Consider the following 17,475-nt stretch of genomic DNA (forward strand, 5'->3'; position numbering starts at 1 on the left):
AGCTTTAAGATTTTGTTACCCACTGAAGCTCAATTTAGCTTGATCTCCAAAAAATGAAATTAAAGATGATGTATTTGCAGTCTGAGTGGAGCATCTGTGTGCTAAAGCTTGCTGTCAAAAAGCTGGGGGATTCAGTTGATGGATATAGCATGTTCAGGTTAATGTTTTCACTGCAATTTAAGTGTGACTTAGCTTCAGGCGTGAGGTTTAAAGACACATAAACACACCCCCAGCTTGAAGGTGGACGCTGACTGCTGAAGCGCAGGTGTTCTCAGTTGTCTCTCCACCGAAGGGAAAGGTCTTAATACCTTTAAATTGAACGCAGCCTGATGTGCAATGTGCAGCAAAAAAAAAAAACATCCATGTGTGGGACCTGGAAGAGGAAAGGATATTAAAAGAACAGTGAGTCATGTTCTAAAAATACGACGGATGATCGCAAGGTTATCTCGTTGGCGGTGGAAAATGAAACCCAGGATTCAAGAATGTTACAAAGACAGTAATATGTTTTCATCAGGATGACACAAGAGTTTAAAAAGTATCACGCCACAGTATCCTCTCCAAAAGGGATTTGTCAGTTTGAAAGATAACCGAAACAAATGCTATTTATTATCATCAGCGTATCAAAACATGCTTAAGAAAGTAAAACAGTGCCAAAGTGGGTTATAGCACAGTTACTCATTACTTCACAGGATGATTCCAGATTTAGGGTTTTAGATTTTCTAGTCTTGGCTTTGATATTTTATTGGCTGTGGTAAGTTATTGCTTAGATCTTGGAGCATGAAGAAATCCCCTCAACAAAGTCTGATATGGCAAATAATACAAATGCCCTGAGGTGGAGACTACTTGTAAGTGGCAGAGAGTAAAGCCAGATCACCTAAACCTCTTTATTTGGGGGTAAAAATGAAATATTACCTATTTTTTTCAAATTATCCCTCACTTCAAAGTGTGTGCACAGCGATGGTTAAGTACAGTGGGTCAGAGGTGAATATGAAAACTGTTGTTTTGAGCTCACTTCCCCCCACTCTGGGCTTTGCTGCTCTTACTCGGTCTTTCGTAAATGAACCATTATATTATTTTTATGAGTAATGTAATAAAAACAGTCTGATGACTCTTCTTCTACTTATGCCACCCTTAACAATTTGCTCTAGTTTTTACAATTATCCTATTGTATTTGGGCGCATCCACCATGGCTGATGTTCAGCTAAAGTGCAATAGTTAAATTATAAAAGTTATTGAAGATTTACTACAAAGTTTGTAAAGTTGTAAAGTAATCCTTCCATGCTACAATGTCTATCCAGTAGGGATGGGCATTTTAACTCTTTCCCCACTAACATTCTATGAAACATTGCCAGCCACTGCTGGCATTCTAGACCAAATTTGGGAAACCTTTCTAGCTCCCTCAAATTTTTTCCCCTATGAATATGTAAACAATGAACATATAAAATGAAAGTACATAGTCTCATTTTCATACATACAAATCTATTTTATTCTAACCAAGCGGCAACCTCCGGTCTTAAACTGTGAAGCCCATGCGGAAGTGTTATAAACTGCAGTTCATTGAGAATCCGCTTGAGGCTGGCTGCAGAACCACCGGAAACCACATAGACATGAATGGGAAAAAGACGATCTTTGCAGCATTAATAAACATGTTTACAGCCTGGTTCAACAAACGGCTTGGCCCTACGTAGCTAATTTCTCTATCGGCACACACTGTATGGGGGAAGGATTTTTTTCTAACGCAATGGTTCAGAATATATTAAGATTCTGAGTTTTTGCCCAAATAAGGACATGACTGACATGACTCCCGGTTGGGAACACATAGCTGTTGGCTAGGTGGCTCACACTACTTCACACTCTGCCTGGTTGAGTTCCGCATTTCCAATATGGCTGCCGCCGTTGATTGGCTTCAAAACAGCTCTCAGGAACAGATGGGTGACGTCACGGATACTACGTCCATATTTTATACGCTCTATGGTTCCCGACCGGGAGTCTCGTCAGTCATGTCCTTATATGGGCAAAAACTCGAAATCTAACTATAATTGTATTTGTCAGATAATTAATATTTATATTTTGCTTTTAGTTTTTTCACTTCAAATCATTAACATATTAAAATTGATAACATCAAAACATATAAATAGGATTCAATAATTATTCGAATAATCCCCCCTCCCCATACACACACACACACACAGAGAGAGAGAGAGAGAGACCTGTCCCGTTAACGGCCCATTTGTGTCAGTTGCGTTAACCAGCAGCATGACGAGGTGCTGCTAATAAACAGCCATGCTCAGTCTCTGGAGATGTGTAGAAGTGTGAGATTCAGAAATGGAGAAAATTGCCATGACTGTCACTCATGTTTTCTTCTTCTTTTGCTATTTAATGCAGTAAGCATTCTTCTTCTTCTGCTTAACATATTTAAGGGGCTCTATAGCCACCGTCTGGCGGGAATACTGTATTACAACCAGGCACCGGTAAAAACAATGAAAAATTGTACTTTCAAAATTAGAAAATATTCGCAGTAACTCTTCGATTTTTACTAAGTGAACGAATATTCGAAAATCATTGCCCATCCCTACTATCCAGTTAGACTAAGTTATACTAAAACCTCCTAAAATTGTAGTTAATGTTTGAGCTAGTTCTGGTAGTTTTGCAGGAATTTAATTACATCTATACATCAGTCTATAGATGACTGCATTGCAGAACAGGATCTTGTTCCACTTTTCCTCTGTCAGAGAAAGTTAGGGCCTTTAGCTCTTCAATCAAAGTGTCATATTCTCAAAATAGATAAAATAAATATCAAATTATCCCCCATGTTTTTGAGCCTACTTAGTCATAATGCTAACCAACAATTTTGACACAGTGTCAACAGGCAGGAGTGAAATGTGCCAGGCTCCTTTCTGCGGGTTGTTTGATTTGAAGTACTGTATGTGATCGGGTTGTTCCTGGTGTCGTTTTGCTGAATTGATCAAGTATTTACCACATTAGTCATTACTTACACAATGTACTTTAATCACTGCTATAGGGTTATTCCTCTCCTGTAGTTTGGTTCATCTAATCCAGACCTATGGGAAAAAAATGTGTATACATTGAACATTTTCCCTGCTTCAGTTTCTCTTCACACCAACAAACCAAGAAGAGTAAACATTAAGTGATCCAGACAGATGAGGATAAATAATTCCAGTGTCTGACAGAAATGAATATGGCACTCTACAACTGCAATTTCTGTGATGCAAATGTTCTTGTTTGTTAATGTCATGAAGAACCATCGGAGAAAATAACTGATTATAGCCATTATTAGTATCATCAGGCTGTGAATCAACCTTATATTATGAATAATGACTAACAGGTGGAGGCAGGATGTAGAGGCGGGGTCTTTATTTATGGGATTATACAGAGGGAGACCTGTCACACAGTTTATGGCAGACTTAATGAACTAAAACAGTACACAGAGTCAGACACAAGGACAGCTTTTTAAAGGGGCTTGACCTATTTATCAGGGGAGATAGAATATGTGCTTCAATGGTTACCAAATGAGCTGAAAAAGCTGATATAGGCGAATCATAAAGATTGCTTAACAGTTTTAATAATCAGCAGTTGAATTATTATCACTTTATCTTTAAAGTATAGCTTCACTCCCATATCCACCATCATAAAATCAACTTGGTTTATTATCTATCACAAAACAGCCAAACCACAAGAGTCCTCCTGCCAGCAGACTGACACCCACCTTTTCTTTTTATCCTCACAGTGGTTACTGTAGCCTGCTAGCACCCTGTGAAATAAAATGCATCTCAGGTATTCCATTGAGATTTTCTCGTCTGTGAGTGTGTGTGAACAGATAACCTCAGTCAGTCAGTCTCTGTGTGTGTGATTCACAGGGCACAGAGAGGTGTTATGGAATGTGAACCATTGTCTGGGAATGCAGGAGTCTCCTTTTTCTCCACCAAATGGAAACTTGACATCTCTAACCTTCAGGTCTTTTCCCTGCACCGATGGGAAAATTTCCCCTCTTTGGTTTGTCTTCCATCAGAAAGCTTAAGTCAGCAGAGAGGAGATTGGAGGCCGATTTGAAAGAGGATTGAGCCTGATCTCCTGATCTGAAGTCATGAATGACAATCCATCTGAGGCATTTAAGTACCGTAGAACCATTCCTCGCCCCCAAAAATCCTCAAAATCATCACCACCTTATTCCACTGCATTTTGTTGCATTAGCGTCTCAGGTTTGCGTATGAATATCTTCTGCTAATGCCCAGTGAAATTTTCCCTCCTTCAAGTGGAAGCCACACTTCTAAAAAAAATGTTTTGGAGGAGATAGCAAGTGGAAAGCATATGGTATTGAGATTGAGCTGAGGTCTGATGCACTTGGCCACCTTGTACGCAGCCTCAAATATATAATCGCAGCTGAAGACCTCAGCTATGAGGCCATTGTGGGTGATATTCACACTGTGGCATGCAGATACAGACAGAATCACAGAGAGAAGCTTGGCTACATGGGCATGAGTAAATCCTGTGAAATTAAACTAAATACTTAACTTTATTCACAGCCAACCAACCCTGAGTCTCCACAGATTGTAGCTGAACATATAGTCTGCAGCTGTTCGCTAAGCTGCTACTCAGTAGTCCAAGAGGACACAGGAACAGTCAGTAAAGGGTGAGTGCAAAACAGTATTTTAATGCATGGGAAAAGACAGCAACCAATACTGGGCCTCATAGGGTGATATTGATGTTAACTTATACACACAAAAACAAACATATACTGCAGAATTGGGTGTGTAAGGCACACTTTTAGTTTTTTTATGTTATGATATTATACCTAGAATAGGCTAGTGCTATTAAACATGTAAAAATGTGACTTTTACTAATTTACAATCAGACCCCAGGTCACCATCTGTATCCAACTTTTAATCAGTCCCTCCAGGATTTCGCAGTTTTTTTTTTGTGATTGTTGCAGCCCAAAAAGCCTGATTTTGCGACAGCTTTTTGAAAAAATTGCCGTGAAAGTTGCGATTTTTTTTCGTTGCTTTTTTCCCCCAACAACATCTCAGGGGCAAGTAAATATGCTAAATGACTGTTGTTTTTAGAAAACATTCTTGACGTGGCCACTGTGACTGTATTTTGATTATCTTGATTCACAGAAAATGCCATGAAAGGACTGTATTGCATATTTACGACGGTCCTTGAATGTACCTGCAGTGACAGGCGCACTGAACAGTCAGTCAGTTCACGGCACTCTGAAATCCATCTGCATCTTTCAACAAGGAGTTGATCAAAACTTACTAAATCAGTCTGATGTATCACCAAACTGGAATAAATCAAGCTGTAGACGCAGAGCTTTTTACGGTTATGGCGGCAACAACGTCAAACCTCAAATATGAAACCGACGTCCCCCCTGTTGTGTCTTTTTCACTAACGCACACCGGGGGTAAAACCATCAATGAAGATGAGACAGATGCATGGAGGCAGGTAGAGCTGGTTCATAAAGCACACCTGCTACAGGTAGGTGACCAAGCTGTGTGACCAAGCGAACACTGTGCCCTTCAAATAATAACTCTAATATCTATAAATAACAACATTGTCATAGTCACTTGTCCTGCTTGCTCTCCTTGCTTTTCATCCGTTCTCTGTGCATGTTTTGCTGTTGAAAAGTGCAAAAGTGCTGATAAAGTACATAAACATACGTTTATGTTCCAAGGAAGTGAAATTGATGATGAAACCGATGACACACAGGGGCTGAGGTGAAGGTAATTGGTCAAAATTGCAGGAAAGTTGCGCTGATTGTATAAAATTGCATGGCTGCCCAAAAATCATGCTGATTGGTTGAATTTGCGTTGATAGTTGCGATCCCGAAATCGCAACTTCCTGGAGGGACTGATTAATGCCTATATGCTGGAAGTTAGCCTGCCAGCTTTGTAAAAACAAGCACACAATTCATATTTTTTCAGTCTCCATTTTGCAATAGCAAAAACAGCAACCATTAGATAATGTTCTATATACTGTTTTAGACTGTTATACATATATTATATATTAGACAGTGATATTAGGCCACCATTGCGATGTTCAGGTTCTTCAATGCAGGCAGCCAAATAGACTCTTGAAAACAGATGAAGCTATGAGAAAGACAAGCTGACATGGAGAGAAGACAGGAATTCTTGGCCTCAGTGTGTCAAAAAACCTCCAGTGAAATTATGAACCCTCATCTGCAGCCGCTTTGCATCCTCAGACTGTAAACGTGTTAAGGCTGCCTGGGCCTGGATGTATGAGAGGAGAAGCATAGCATAGAGAACCACAACCACAAGGACCAGCTTTCCAAACACAGCACTGTAGGTGGTGATGAATATCACACATGTACACACATTGACTGTATCACAAACACACACATATTACATTTGCAGTCGCCTCACGTATTGAAGTAGTAAAAGCATGCTCCCACTTTTATTTATTCACATCTTTGTAATTCCTCTCTTCACATCTGCAGACACTTTCTGTATATTTACATAAACACACTTACAAAATGCATTAAAAATATAAATCCTGTTTTTTAAATACTGTTTATCTTGATGCACACCCTCACACAGGCTGAAAATATTTTAACTGCCCTGTCAGGCTACTCTCAGGAGACTCCTTACCCCTGCAGAAAACGTTAGGTTTACCCAACTCAAACTGTCCCTAGAGCCCCAGCCAAAACAGCTGTTAGTGTGCACTACCTACAGGCATGCAGCATCTCTCTCACTCTCTTTATCTCTCTCCTCCTCCCAATTTTACTGCTGAGGCTTTATCTGTGTGATAAAATCACCATAAAATGATCATTCTTACTATGCCAAAATGATTAACATTACATTTAAGCTTAAACAGAACTAGAATAACTCTAACCCCTCTCATGTCTACTATCATTTGACCTTTGTGCAAATGAGCATTTCATCACCCATCATGATAGCATCCAGCAGTCCCAGAAATGGTCTTTTCATGTAACCTTTACATCTTATAAAGCTGCATGCAAAAAGAAGAAAAAATAAGAAAACAAAAGAAAAAAGCGTTAGCGGTAAAAAATCCCTCTGTGTCAGTTAACTCCTACGTAATCCAACTCAAAAAGTCTCAGTAGGAGTCTTTAATTATGTACTCCAGTGCAATTATATACCTATCAGTGTAGCAGCATGGCTTTTCCTTTGTAAACCAACCTGTATCCAACAATACAAGCAAGAGTTTGACTGCTAGCTGCACTGTTTTGGTCGCAGAGCTGTACAATTAGCATTAGCATTTTTCCACTTTGGCCCTGACCCTTATTATCCCATATTGAAATGATAATACAAATATATTTTGCATTCTCACTCTGTATTTTAGAGAAGACCCCTTTCAGTATGAGTTGTCCTGTTAACAGTTTAAATTAAGAGTGTATTTATATCTCAATAACCGGGGCTAATTAGCAACAAGGCTATAACCTAAGAGGTCTTTTATTCAGATATTTTTGATACAGTTATCATAAATGTGCAAGAAAACAGTACAAATACACACACTCCTTATTTCACTTATTGACAGCTCATAGTTTTTACACAACAGGAAGCAGGAATCGAAGCCAGAGCAGAAGAATAGAGCTAGCTAGCAAACATGCAGCTAACAAACAAAAATAAGCTTTGTGAAAGTCTCTCAAGGACACACATTGAAACCTTAGATTGAAACTGTACTCTGTACAGTTTTCTTGGAAACAAGCAGAGTACCTTCTAAGCTAAGTGACTATTAGCAGAGACAGAGAGGGAGGCCATCTGTCAGTCATTTCTGCTATGAAAGAGGGATGATTCACATTTGTCAAGGTAGCCTGGCAGAGCCATGACAGCATGTGAAGAGAGGCAATCTCAACTGAAGCCTCACATTTGTCAAAAGTTACCATGCGCTCTGCCTTTGATTTTTATCTCAATAAAACTTGAGATGATTTATTTTCTTATAAACATTTTACAACATTTAGAGCATGCTTTTTTCTCTAGCAATTGAAGCTGTCCCTGATGACATAGAGTTTCCTGAGGTAGTTTAATGGCATGCACACGGCTAAAAGAGCAGAAGTGGTTCATAAGTTGTCCAACAAACTCTGCTGATGCAGGTGGGCAAAATATTTTCTTTCATTGATGCAAAGACCAGAGAGAGCAGGCTTTGTGCCTGTGTTGCTTTCACATTCCAGATTACTGGAATACCTCTCTTCACCTGGACACCTGCACAGCTGTGACTCCATAGCTGCTAGACTAAGAGCTCCTTAATTCTTTTTTCTCCTTCCAATATTCTCCTCTCCTCTCCTCTCTCAAGAGGCTGACAGTACATATAAAATATACTGTCTGCTTATGTCTTAACTACGGTATAAAAACCTTGTAACAATGCAGTCATATATATAGATGTACATATAGATGCAGCGACAACTGGCTCTTGTAATTCCTATACATAAAGAATTAAAGATAGATAGAATCAACCATTTTTTAACCCTGAAACGCTAGTTTTGCTTTAGTTAGACCTTTTTTGTACTAGTAAGCAAATGTCAGCATGTTATGGCTGTATGGGCACAAATCTTTAACATGCAAAACAAACACACACCACAGCATTTTAAACATAAGCTACTTTGCATATCTTGTCCATTAGCACTTAGTTTAATATCTGCTGTGGCTGGACACACAGAGCTAGCAGTGTAACATGACGTCAATTTAATTAGTGGGACCATGCAGCTAGCGAGCTAGCAAGCTCAACTCAACTCAACACAACTTTATTTGTATAGCACCGTTCATACATAAAAACATGCAGCCCAAAGTGCTTCGCAAAATAACAGAGAGACAGAAAACAACAGCAATGGTACAATTATAAAAGGCATGATTATGAATAAAATACTTAAAATAAAATAAAATCAGTGCAGTAAAATAATTAAAATAAGTTATGGTGTAAAGAAAAGTTAAAAATAAGGTAACGTTGACAAGATCAGGTCAATACAAGAAATAAATAGATGAATAATTAAATAAGATAATTATATGTTAAAGCAATGATTAAAAGAATAATGGTTAAAATAATAATGATAATAATAATATTAATAATAATAATAAATATTATTAATAATATTAATAAAAATGAATTGAAAAATAAATAATAATACAAATAATAATGCAATCCAGGGCTAAAAATAAATTACTCCAAATTAAAAGCTTGATTAAAAAGGTAAGTCTTAAGTTTACTTTTAAAAACACCCAGAGAGCTTGCCATTCTAATGTCCAGAGGCAGAGAGTTCCACAGCTTGGGGGCATAAAAACAGAAAGCTCTCTGGCCGGTGCTTGTGTGAGACACATGAGGAACATTTAAAAGGGAAGCATTCAAGGACCTCAGTGATCGGGTTGGAACATAGAATGACAGAAGCTAGGATTCATGTTGGATTTTTGCCTTTATCTAGGAAAAAGTACAGAATGTTCCAGAATGTTTCAAGGCAAATAAGTTAAATCTTATTGCACACAGACATTATTTTTCCATATTGTTATGAAGGTATTTAAAAAAAACCTGTGACAGTTTCAGCATGTATCCGCCTGCATTAGCAAGTACCATGTGTTAATCCTCACACTAATTCTCTTTATTCGATTACATTCACTGCACAAAAGAAAATGTTTAAATGAGGAGCTTTTTTTTTCACTGGAATGTGAAAGAATTGGTCAAGGCTCTTTCAAGTCCCCTATGCTAAAAGCAGAGGTTAAATAGAAGCATTCCTCGCATAGCTCCATAACCATAATGTGGAGATTAATGTGTTTGTCTAAAGGTTGCAAGGGATACTGGCCCTGAGTATCACAGTAGTCTCCTCCTCTCACATAATGCTAAGCTAACGTTTGGAGCACTTCACCAAATCCCAAAATAGATGCGCTTCTGTGCCCATACTTATTCTTTACTCACAGACTGCTGCTTGATCTACTGTATGCCTCATTTGGCCTGTAGGGGCCCATTGTTTTGATGCTTTAACTCAAGACTTCGTGAGAAGATAGAGGCGTTATAAGGTGGTGTAATCCCAGAGGCTGTCAGGATAATATCAACTTGGCTTTTAAGGCTTTTTAAAAGGCTGGCACTTAGACACTGGTTCGGTGCCAGGATCTGGCAGTCTCGACAGGTAGTAATTTGACTGTTAAATGTGTCATTATAGCCATTGTAGAAGGCTGAGGCAGACAGGGAAACAGAAAGAGGGGGAGTAGCGACAGAGTAAGAGGGGAGGCTGGGATGGACGGATTCATGCAGGTTTTTAGATTTAAAAAGCGGAATTAATGGACAGATGTCGCAAACGAAAGAAGAAAAAGCTTTATTGTAGTGGACAGGCTTAGACAGGCTGAACTTTTAAATAGTCAGAAAATGTCACAAACTTTTGACTCCAGGTTGCTCAACTCCATGGAATGCTGCCTTTTTTCGCTCTGCCCTTGTTGGCTTGTGCAAAGTGTGGGTGGTCCCCTCGGTGATATACACAACGGTTACATTTCTACACGTATTGAGGGCCTTTTCTGCAACCACAGGCTTCCTCCTCTGTCCTGGTGTTCTCCCTTGTGGAGACAAGACAATGTGTCTGTGCTGCAATCAGTGTTGCATTCAGTGAAGAGCTCCTTTCATACATAAAATATCAGAGGGAAAATCACACTTATCTTAGTTTTAAATCATATATACAGGGTCCACTCTGCACTCATTTTTGAAAACACCTTTATATTCAATTTGCCTGAAAATGACATGTTTTAAACGATCTGTAACTACTCTTTGCACAAAATTGAACACCACTGAAAAGGTAGCCCCTTCAGCTGCATAAATTATGCAACATTTGCGATGAAATGTCTATATTTATATGCTGCTGTGATTGTGTTACTAATAACTTTGTCTCCCTTGGCGTCGCTGGTCCTAGGAAGCATGTGATTAGGCTGGCGATGTTTGGAGGCCTTGTCGGTTTTGGTTATTGCTATCATTTTGTCTTAATTATGGTTGTATGAATAGCCCCACATTCAAGTGCCAATTGCCCCCCCGCCCATTTCACAAATGACACTAAGCGTGCATCTATACATAGGGAGTGGATTCTTGTGGTATTCAAAATGTTTCTCTGCTTCGAGTCAGTCTATTTTTTACAGTGTAATAGTGGGGAGACGAGGACTGTGTTTACTATACAGGCTGGAGGGAGGGTGGGGAGATTGGGTGAGTGTGGAGGGTGTAATTTTGGAGGATCTCACAGAATTTCTCTCCTTTGTGCGAGTGTGTCTGTATTATAAGCATCAATGCATCAGTCAATCAATCAATCAAACAACTGTCATATATAAAGTACGTAATCTCATGACATTTTAAATAGGAATAGACCGATTATCGGTAGGGATGCACCGATCCCACTTTTTAGGTCCCGATATTGATACCTGGGCTTTGGTATCTGCCGATACCGTTTCTAGCCGATCCGATCCCGGGATTGATTTGACAATCTCTATTCCTTAATGTGAGGATAGAATCATGTTTTGGCAACTTCAGGCTTTTCTGACTTTGTCGGAACAATTAAATCCAATAACCTGTCCGTTTTTCACACTTTGAATCCATTAATAGAAGGTTTCTTCCTTCTTTGCAGTATGCTACGGCTCATGTAAACTTCCTCCGTTTGGCTCCCATTATATTTTTCAGCGCGACTGCCATCCATCGAAACATTACCGCTGCACATGTTGCAAGTTTCCAGCAGAGTTGTCAGCAGAAGAGGCGTACACCTAAACTGTAGAACCTCTGGAGTTATCCTCCATCATTCTCCACCGGGCAAAAATGCACAGACCGGTTGTCACTGATGACGTAGGAGACGCACATGGCTGTTGTAAACACAGAAAAGCATAGAACTGAGATTAATAGATCTGCCATAAGGATCGGCACTATTTATCGGCCCTTTGTCACCGATATCCGGTGATATTCAGCATTTTGACGCATATCTGCATTGGCCTTTTTAAAAAATCCAACGGCCGATAAGAGATCAATTTAAAACTGGGTTATTTTCTATGAGCTGAGCAGCATCCGTTGTGGCCCCTACAATTACTAGTGATTTAAAACTCATACAACCTCACTTCAAAAAAACTGAAATACCCCCATAAAACAAAGATAAGTTTAACATTTCAGTTAAATTGACATTTTGGAAAACTTTATTTACTTTAGAAAAAAGGTAAGGGAGCTATTTATTTGCTGAAGTTTTCATTTAACTTTATAAGATATGCTGCTGAGCCTGGGAGCTCCCTGCACTTTTTGTTAGAATTTTAAAACAAAGATGTCTATTGTCTAAGATAAAAAAAAAAACCTTTAACATGTTGCAAATCTGAAAATGTGTTTAATAAACATATGCTTAAAGGCAGTGTTTCTCAACTGGTGGGTCTTGACCCAAAAGTGGGTGGCGGACTTGTTTTGAGTGGGTCGCGGTACATTGGCTGGGGATAAAAAGTGTAAATAAAAATTGTGACACCATGCTTTTTACACTGTAGAAGAAGACAATCAAAGTATTTTTTTTCTTATGGGAAATAAGCATGGCTAAACGCAAATAATACAGCGACTTCATTCAATATGGACTTTATTATATTGATAAAAAAGGACGACAAAAACCTCAGTGTGTTGTGTGCACCGAGGTGTTGGCAAGTGAAAGTGTGAAGCCGTCAAAATTAAAGCAGCATTTGGAAACAAAACACTCTTCTCTCTTTTAATAGCATAATTTTTGTTATAACATGTTATGTTATGCCAAAACAAAATATTTTTGAATCTCTTTGAAACTAGTTCTCACTAGTTAGACTTATTTGTTTCATGTTTGTGCATAATATCCTTGAAACCTTGTGTCCCTAATGTGCACTTTTTGATTTACATTAAAATGCAGCCAAAAGAGTGTGAAAGGGCTTGTTTCTTTTTCTAGCATCGCCACTTGTTGGTCGTTTTGGGTTTACCAGTACACTTGTTTATTTTGTGTGTTGGCATAATCTGATATTCTTTATCTCAGGCTCAAACTGAACCATCTTTGTATTACATTAATTTGATAAATTGAAAAATGTTCCTTGATTTGGGTCGCAGTTTATCGCTAAGGGGTGATGGTGGGTCCCCAAGCCAGACCAGTTGAAAACCACTGCTTAAAGGCATTTAAACAAAGTTAAGTGTTTGAGTTGTATTATTCAAAATTTTGACGCCAATATTTCCCCCTTTACTGCAGATTAATATCGGCTCCAAATATCGGTTATCGGCCAACTTGACTACTAATAATCAGTATTGGTATCGGCCCTGAAAAAATCATATCAGTCTATCTCTAATTTTAAATAATGGGCAGGCGGTCGCCAAGAAAAATGTTCTTTTGACAGGCAGAAACCTCAAGCAGACACAGACTCATATTTAGACTAATCTGCCCTGACAGAATGAGCCAAGAATGCCTGCACACAAACGCTGAAATGTTGCACCTTCATGCTCATGTGCATGCATATGCATATATCCACACTTAAAGAGGCCCTCTTTGACCCCTTGTTGCTGGATCGGCTGTAAATGAAAGTAACAGCAGGCGGAAAACATGCTTACAGCACACAGGAAGCTGATCAAGAGCCGAGTCATGCTGTTAAACAGAATTTGGCCAAGCTTTGACGTGTGGGTAAACAAGAGAGGAAAAGCTCACAGTAGAGATATGCAGAAACAGAGAGGGGAGGGAGGGAGAGGGTTAAGACTGAAGGAAAGAAGGAAGGAGGTTACAGAGGGATGGAGGGAGGGACAACTAGCAGGGAGGGAAAGGAGCAGGCATTTTCCCTTTTCTGTCAGTTGAAGCTGGACTGTGGGAGACTACAACCAGACGTTGTTACATTGTCTCAGCTTCATGGTGAAATCTTGTTTAGTGTGGAGGGAAACACAATTTTAAGGCTTATTCAAGGTATGACAGTCATAGTTTTCCTTTGTCCTACTGCACTTTAAAGCATCTTTTCTGCCACTCACTGTCCTGCTCGTGTTTTATCTCACCACAAAGGATACAGTTTTGAAGTCTGACTTTATTCAGTGTGTCTTTTGATTTTCTGAGCACTCATGCACCTTTGTTTTCCCTCTCACACTCAGCTAGTGTCTGTTTACTCTGCTCTGGTGTACAGTAGATGTTGCTGCTGGTTTAGTGGTGATACATAGATGTACGATGGGAGGCTCAGCAGCTCCTGGGTGGTCTTGGTCCTCACTGCACACCCAGTCATGTACCCTAGCAGGGTATTTTTAGTGAGAGTTGTTCCTGACTGATTGAGTGAATATCCTGTCCTGGCTTCTCCTTCCTCTCTCTTCCTTTTTTTTCTTTTACTCTTCATTCTTTCATTGTCTGCCTCATTCTTCTGACTTCCAAAAAGAGTTTTGAGGGCATAGATCTTGGAAAAGCTGTTGTCACTCACGCTGAGGCTAGATAGACCTCAGCCTTAACCCAAGAGATAAGACTTCATGCTTTTGGGCAACTGCTGATTGAAGAAAAGAATGGTACTCAAATAGATCCAGTCTGTCAAACAGTAATATTTTTAATTAATCCCCTTTACAACTGCATGTTTGAAATTGCATTAATTTTATTTCAAAAGTCAAAGTTAATGTAAATCAAGTCTTACCAGTGTCAATCAATGGGAATCAAAAGAATGTCTGGTTGCTGACCATTTGTCAGTTGCCAGCCATTTGTAGATCTATGCTTAGTTTGTAGGTGGGAGCTCAACTTTGAAGCACTTGGGTGATATTTTAATTCCGTTAGACACTATGTTCCCAATACTTTTCATTTGACAACTGAGTCAGGAATTTCCTTTAACGTGTTACATGCACTTCAAAAGCGCAGGTAAGTTCTTTTCAATCACAGCAGCAGCAGCAGGAGGCTAGAAGACGCAGAGGCGGCTTACCTATGGTGTGTCAAAAGGGACAAAAAAAGAATGCAATTGATAAATAAAGTGCTGTTGATTTGGACTCGGGATGTACGTGTTTAGTCAATTAAACGTAACCTTCACTTTTGCGGCACCAGAATTTTGATTTTTAACAAATAACAATTTTGATATTGTAGGCCCGAAATGTTTCAATGCCCTTCTACCATAGACCGTAAATAAAATGGAAATTGGAATGAAAAAAGAGGCCTTGAACATAAAACAGTCAAATAATAACTACATATCACCACAGCATACGGATGTGAGAAACAATCGTACAACGTGTATTTATTTTTTAAAGTTTGACTGCAGACCCATTCAAATGAATAGGGGAGATGGAGTTTTTTTCCTATACTGCAGCCAGCCACTAGGGGGCAGAGTGCTGAGCTGCACCCCTGCGTACTACCTGTAAACACACAAAGATGATAGATGACATCTTGACATCTCAAGTTGAAGGTAGTCTGTTTAAGGTTAACTTATCCAGAGTAATGTGAGAACAGCACAGACATGTAGACGTTAACCTGCAAAGAAGACAGAAAGCTGATGGTGCTAGCTCTGCTAACCTAAGCCACACCATTTAAGTAAACCATTCAAATATTAATGTGATTTACAAAAAATATTAGAAAATAAAACACTGATGAAAACATGAACACAATGACCTTTTTGTTTTTAAGAGGGATTGATAGTAATGCTTTCATAGTGGTGACAAATTGATTCACTGCTTCACAATAGAAGCCTGCAAAGGGGCATCGGGCAAGTCTTGAGTTCTACTCCAACCCTAGACAATTTGCTGCATATCTTCCCCTGTTCTCTTCTCCCAGTAATCCCTGGCTCCTTTGGTTGTCCTATCAATAAATAAAACACTCTTTAAAAAGTCAGTATGGATGCCTTGATGTGAAACAGAAGAAGCAGGATGTCCTGTTTGTTGTTGGAGTCAGTGGGATAGAAAAGAAAATGACAATTCTGTCAAATGTCCATTTGAACTAGTTTGCCCTATGGTTTAATTTTAGAGGAAATAAACCTGCTACATCCTTTATTTCTGCCCTCTTAGGTCACTTAAATGAACACATTTCCATCTTTTTGTTTCCTCCCTTCCTTCCTGAAATTGAGTGACCTAACATGTCTGTTTGTAATGATGTCATCCTTTAGGGCACAATCATGGAGGAAATTGACTTTGAGCGGCGCCGGGAGATGAGGAGGCAGAAGCGGGAGGAGATGCGTCTTGAGTCCGAAAGGTAATACCCATCTTGTTGTCTTTTTTTTTCACGTCTCTACTTTTTTTCAGATAAAAAAATGTCACTACTAATTTATTTTATTACCTTTTTTAATCTTCTATTGTTTTAACTGTTGCTGTCTGTTTCTCTTTCTATCTTACATTCCTTGTGAAGCACTTTGGGTTGCATGCTTTATGTATGAAAGGTGTTACATAAATAAAGCCAAGTTGAGATAATCTCACCATCATGATCAGCTTTGTTGGCCAGGTATAGCGCTCATACAAGGATAAACTCCAGCTCTTACATTAAAGTTTAGAGTCACACACAGTGGATGTGTTCTCAGTTATTGCACAAGCACATTTTCTTGCAAAGAAGACATAAAAGTAAGTCCTCCACTATGGCTGTCTACAAAGATCTTTCTACCTTGGTTGTGTGAAGCTGTGTTGGGTATTGAAGCCCTTAATGTCGATGCACAGCGCACCTCCTCTGATCATCATGCCAAGTTAGAACAGGAGGGAGTCGGCTTTAATAGCCTAGACCCTCCTCTTGGTCTCTAAGAACACTGCTCGGCAAATATTAGCCTCCCCGCCAGGCTCAAAGGAAAGAAAGGCTGATGAGAAATCTGATAAGCAATGTGATGACCTTTAAGTGGGAATGTTCAATCTTGCCCTCCCTCCCTGCCTCTTTCCAATTTTCTCTCCCAGATACCACGGCCTTGTGAACTCCCTTTGATTCAATGGAAGAAATTGATTAAACTAAAGTTCATTTCAACAAATTGATTGGGTGGTAACATGCCAAGTGCAGTAATCAAAAATAGTAAAAAGGAGGGTTTTATTGTGAGAATCAGATACATTCAGTGCCAGGGAGGCCTTTTATAGGGCCTTTTTTTTTTAACAAAAGTCTCTTCATCTGTGCTTCAGGCCTTCCAATTAAAGATGAGGTTGATGTGGATGCAGATACCAGCCAAGGTCACTCCTTTGTTTGATGTATCTTTGAGAGGTGTTTTATAAGAGCTATTCACTCCATCACTAATGAAAAACAGCCTTGCATAGCTCTGACCACCCTGAATGCATAGATTTTTCCCTTTGATAAGTCTTTGTACTGAAACAAAGGAAAGGTGTCTTGTGTTTACCGTTAGCTTCGAAAAAGACCCTTTAGTTCAAGGTAAGAGTATCTCTTGAGAGGGAAAACTGCAAAAATTGTGGCAGGTAGTTATATAATTGAATACAGGGTTTAGACATACATTGAAAAATGAAGCTTGTGTTTATCTACAGAAGGTGCTAAGCTGACTTTAAAAATAACTATTGTGGCTTGTAAATCAAGCTCAGTAGCTTATCAGAGAAAAATGTTAGAAGCATATTTGCCAACTTGTAAGTAAAAAAAATAAAGGC

At 39.1% G+C, this 17,475-nt stretch overlaps 1 protein-coding gene across 10 annotated transcripts in view; it reads left to right on the forward strand.

The window, feature by feature from the left end:
* cald1a (caldesmon 1a) overlaps positions 1-17,475 on the forward strand; it is an 81,498-nt gene that overhangs the window by 21,425 nt on the left and 42,598 nt on the right. For 8 of the 10 annotated variants that reach the window (XR_004629341.1, XR_004629342.1, XR_004629343.1 and 5 more), the window contains exon 2: positions 16,020-16,105. Coding sequence is in view for 6 of the 10 variants with exons in the window: in XM_034673671.1 (XP_034529562.1) it covers positions 16,029-16,105 (77 nt within the window). In the remaining 4 variants the exon portion in view is untranslated. Of the gene's footprint in view, positions 1-13,753; positions 13,874-16,019; positions 16,106-17,475 lie in introns of those variants that run through there. The other 2 variants (XR_004629344.1, XM_034673669.1) reach the window with 2 other exon arrangements.

Source organism: Notolabrus celidotus, chromosome 21 (assembly GCF_009762535.1).
Source record: "Notolabrus celidotus isolate fNotCel1 chromosome 21, fNotCel1.pri, whole genome shotgun sequence".
Taxonomy (NCBI): domain Eukaryota; kingdom Metazoa; phylum Chordata; class Actinopteri; order Labriformes; family Labridae; genus Notolabrus; species Notolabrus celidotus.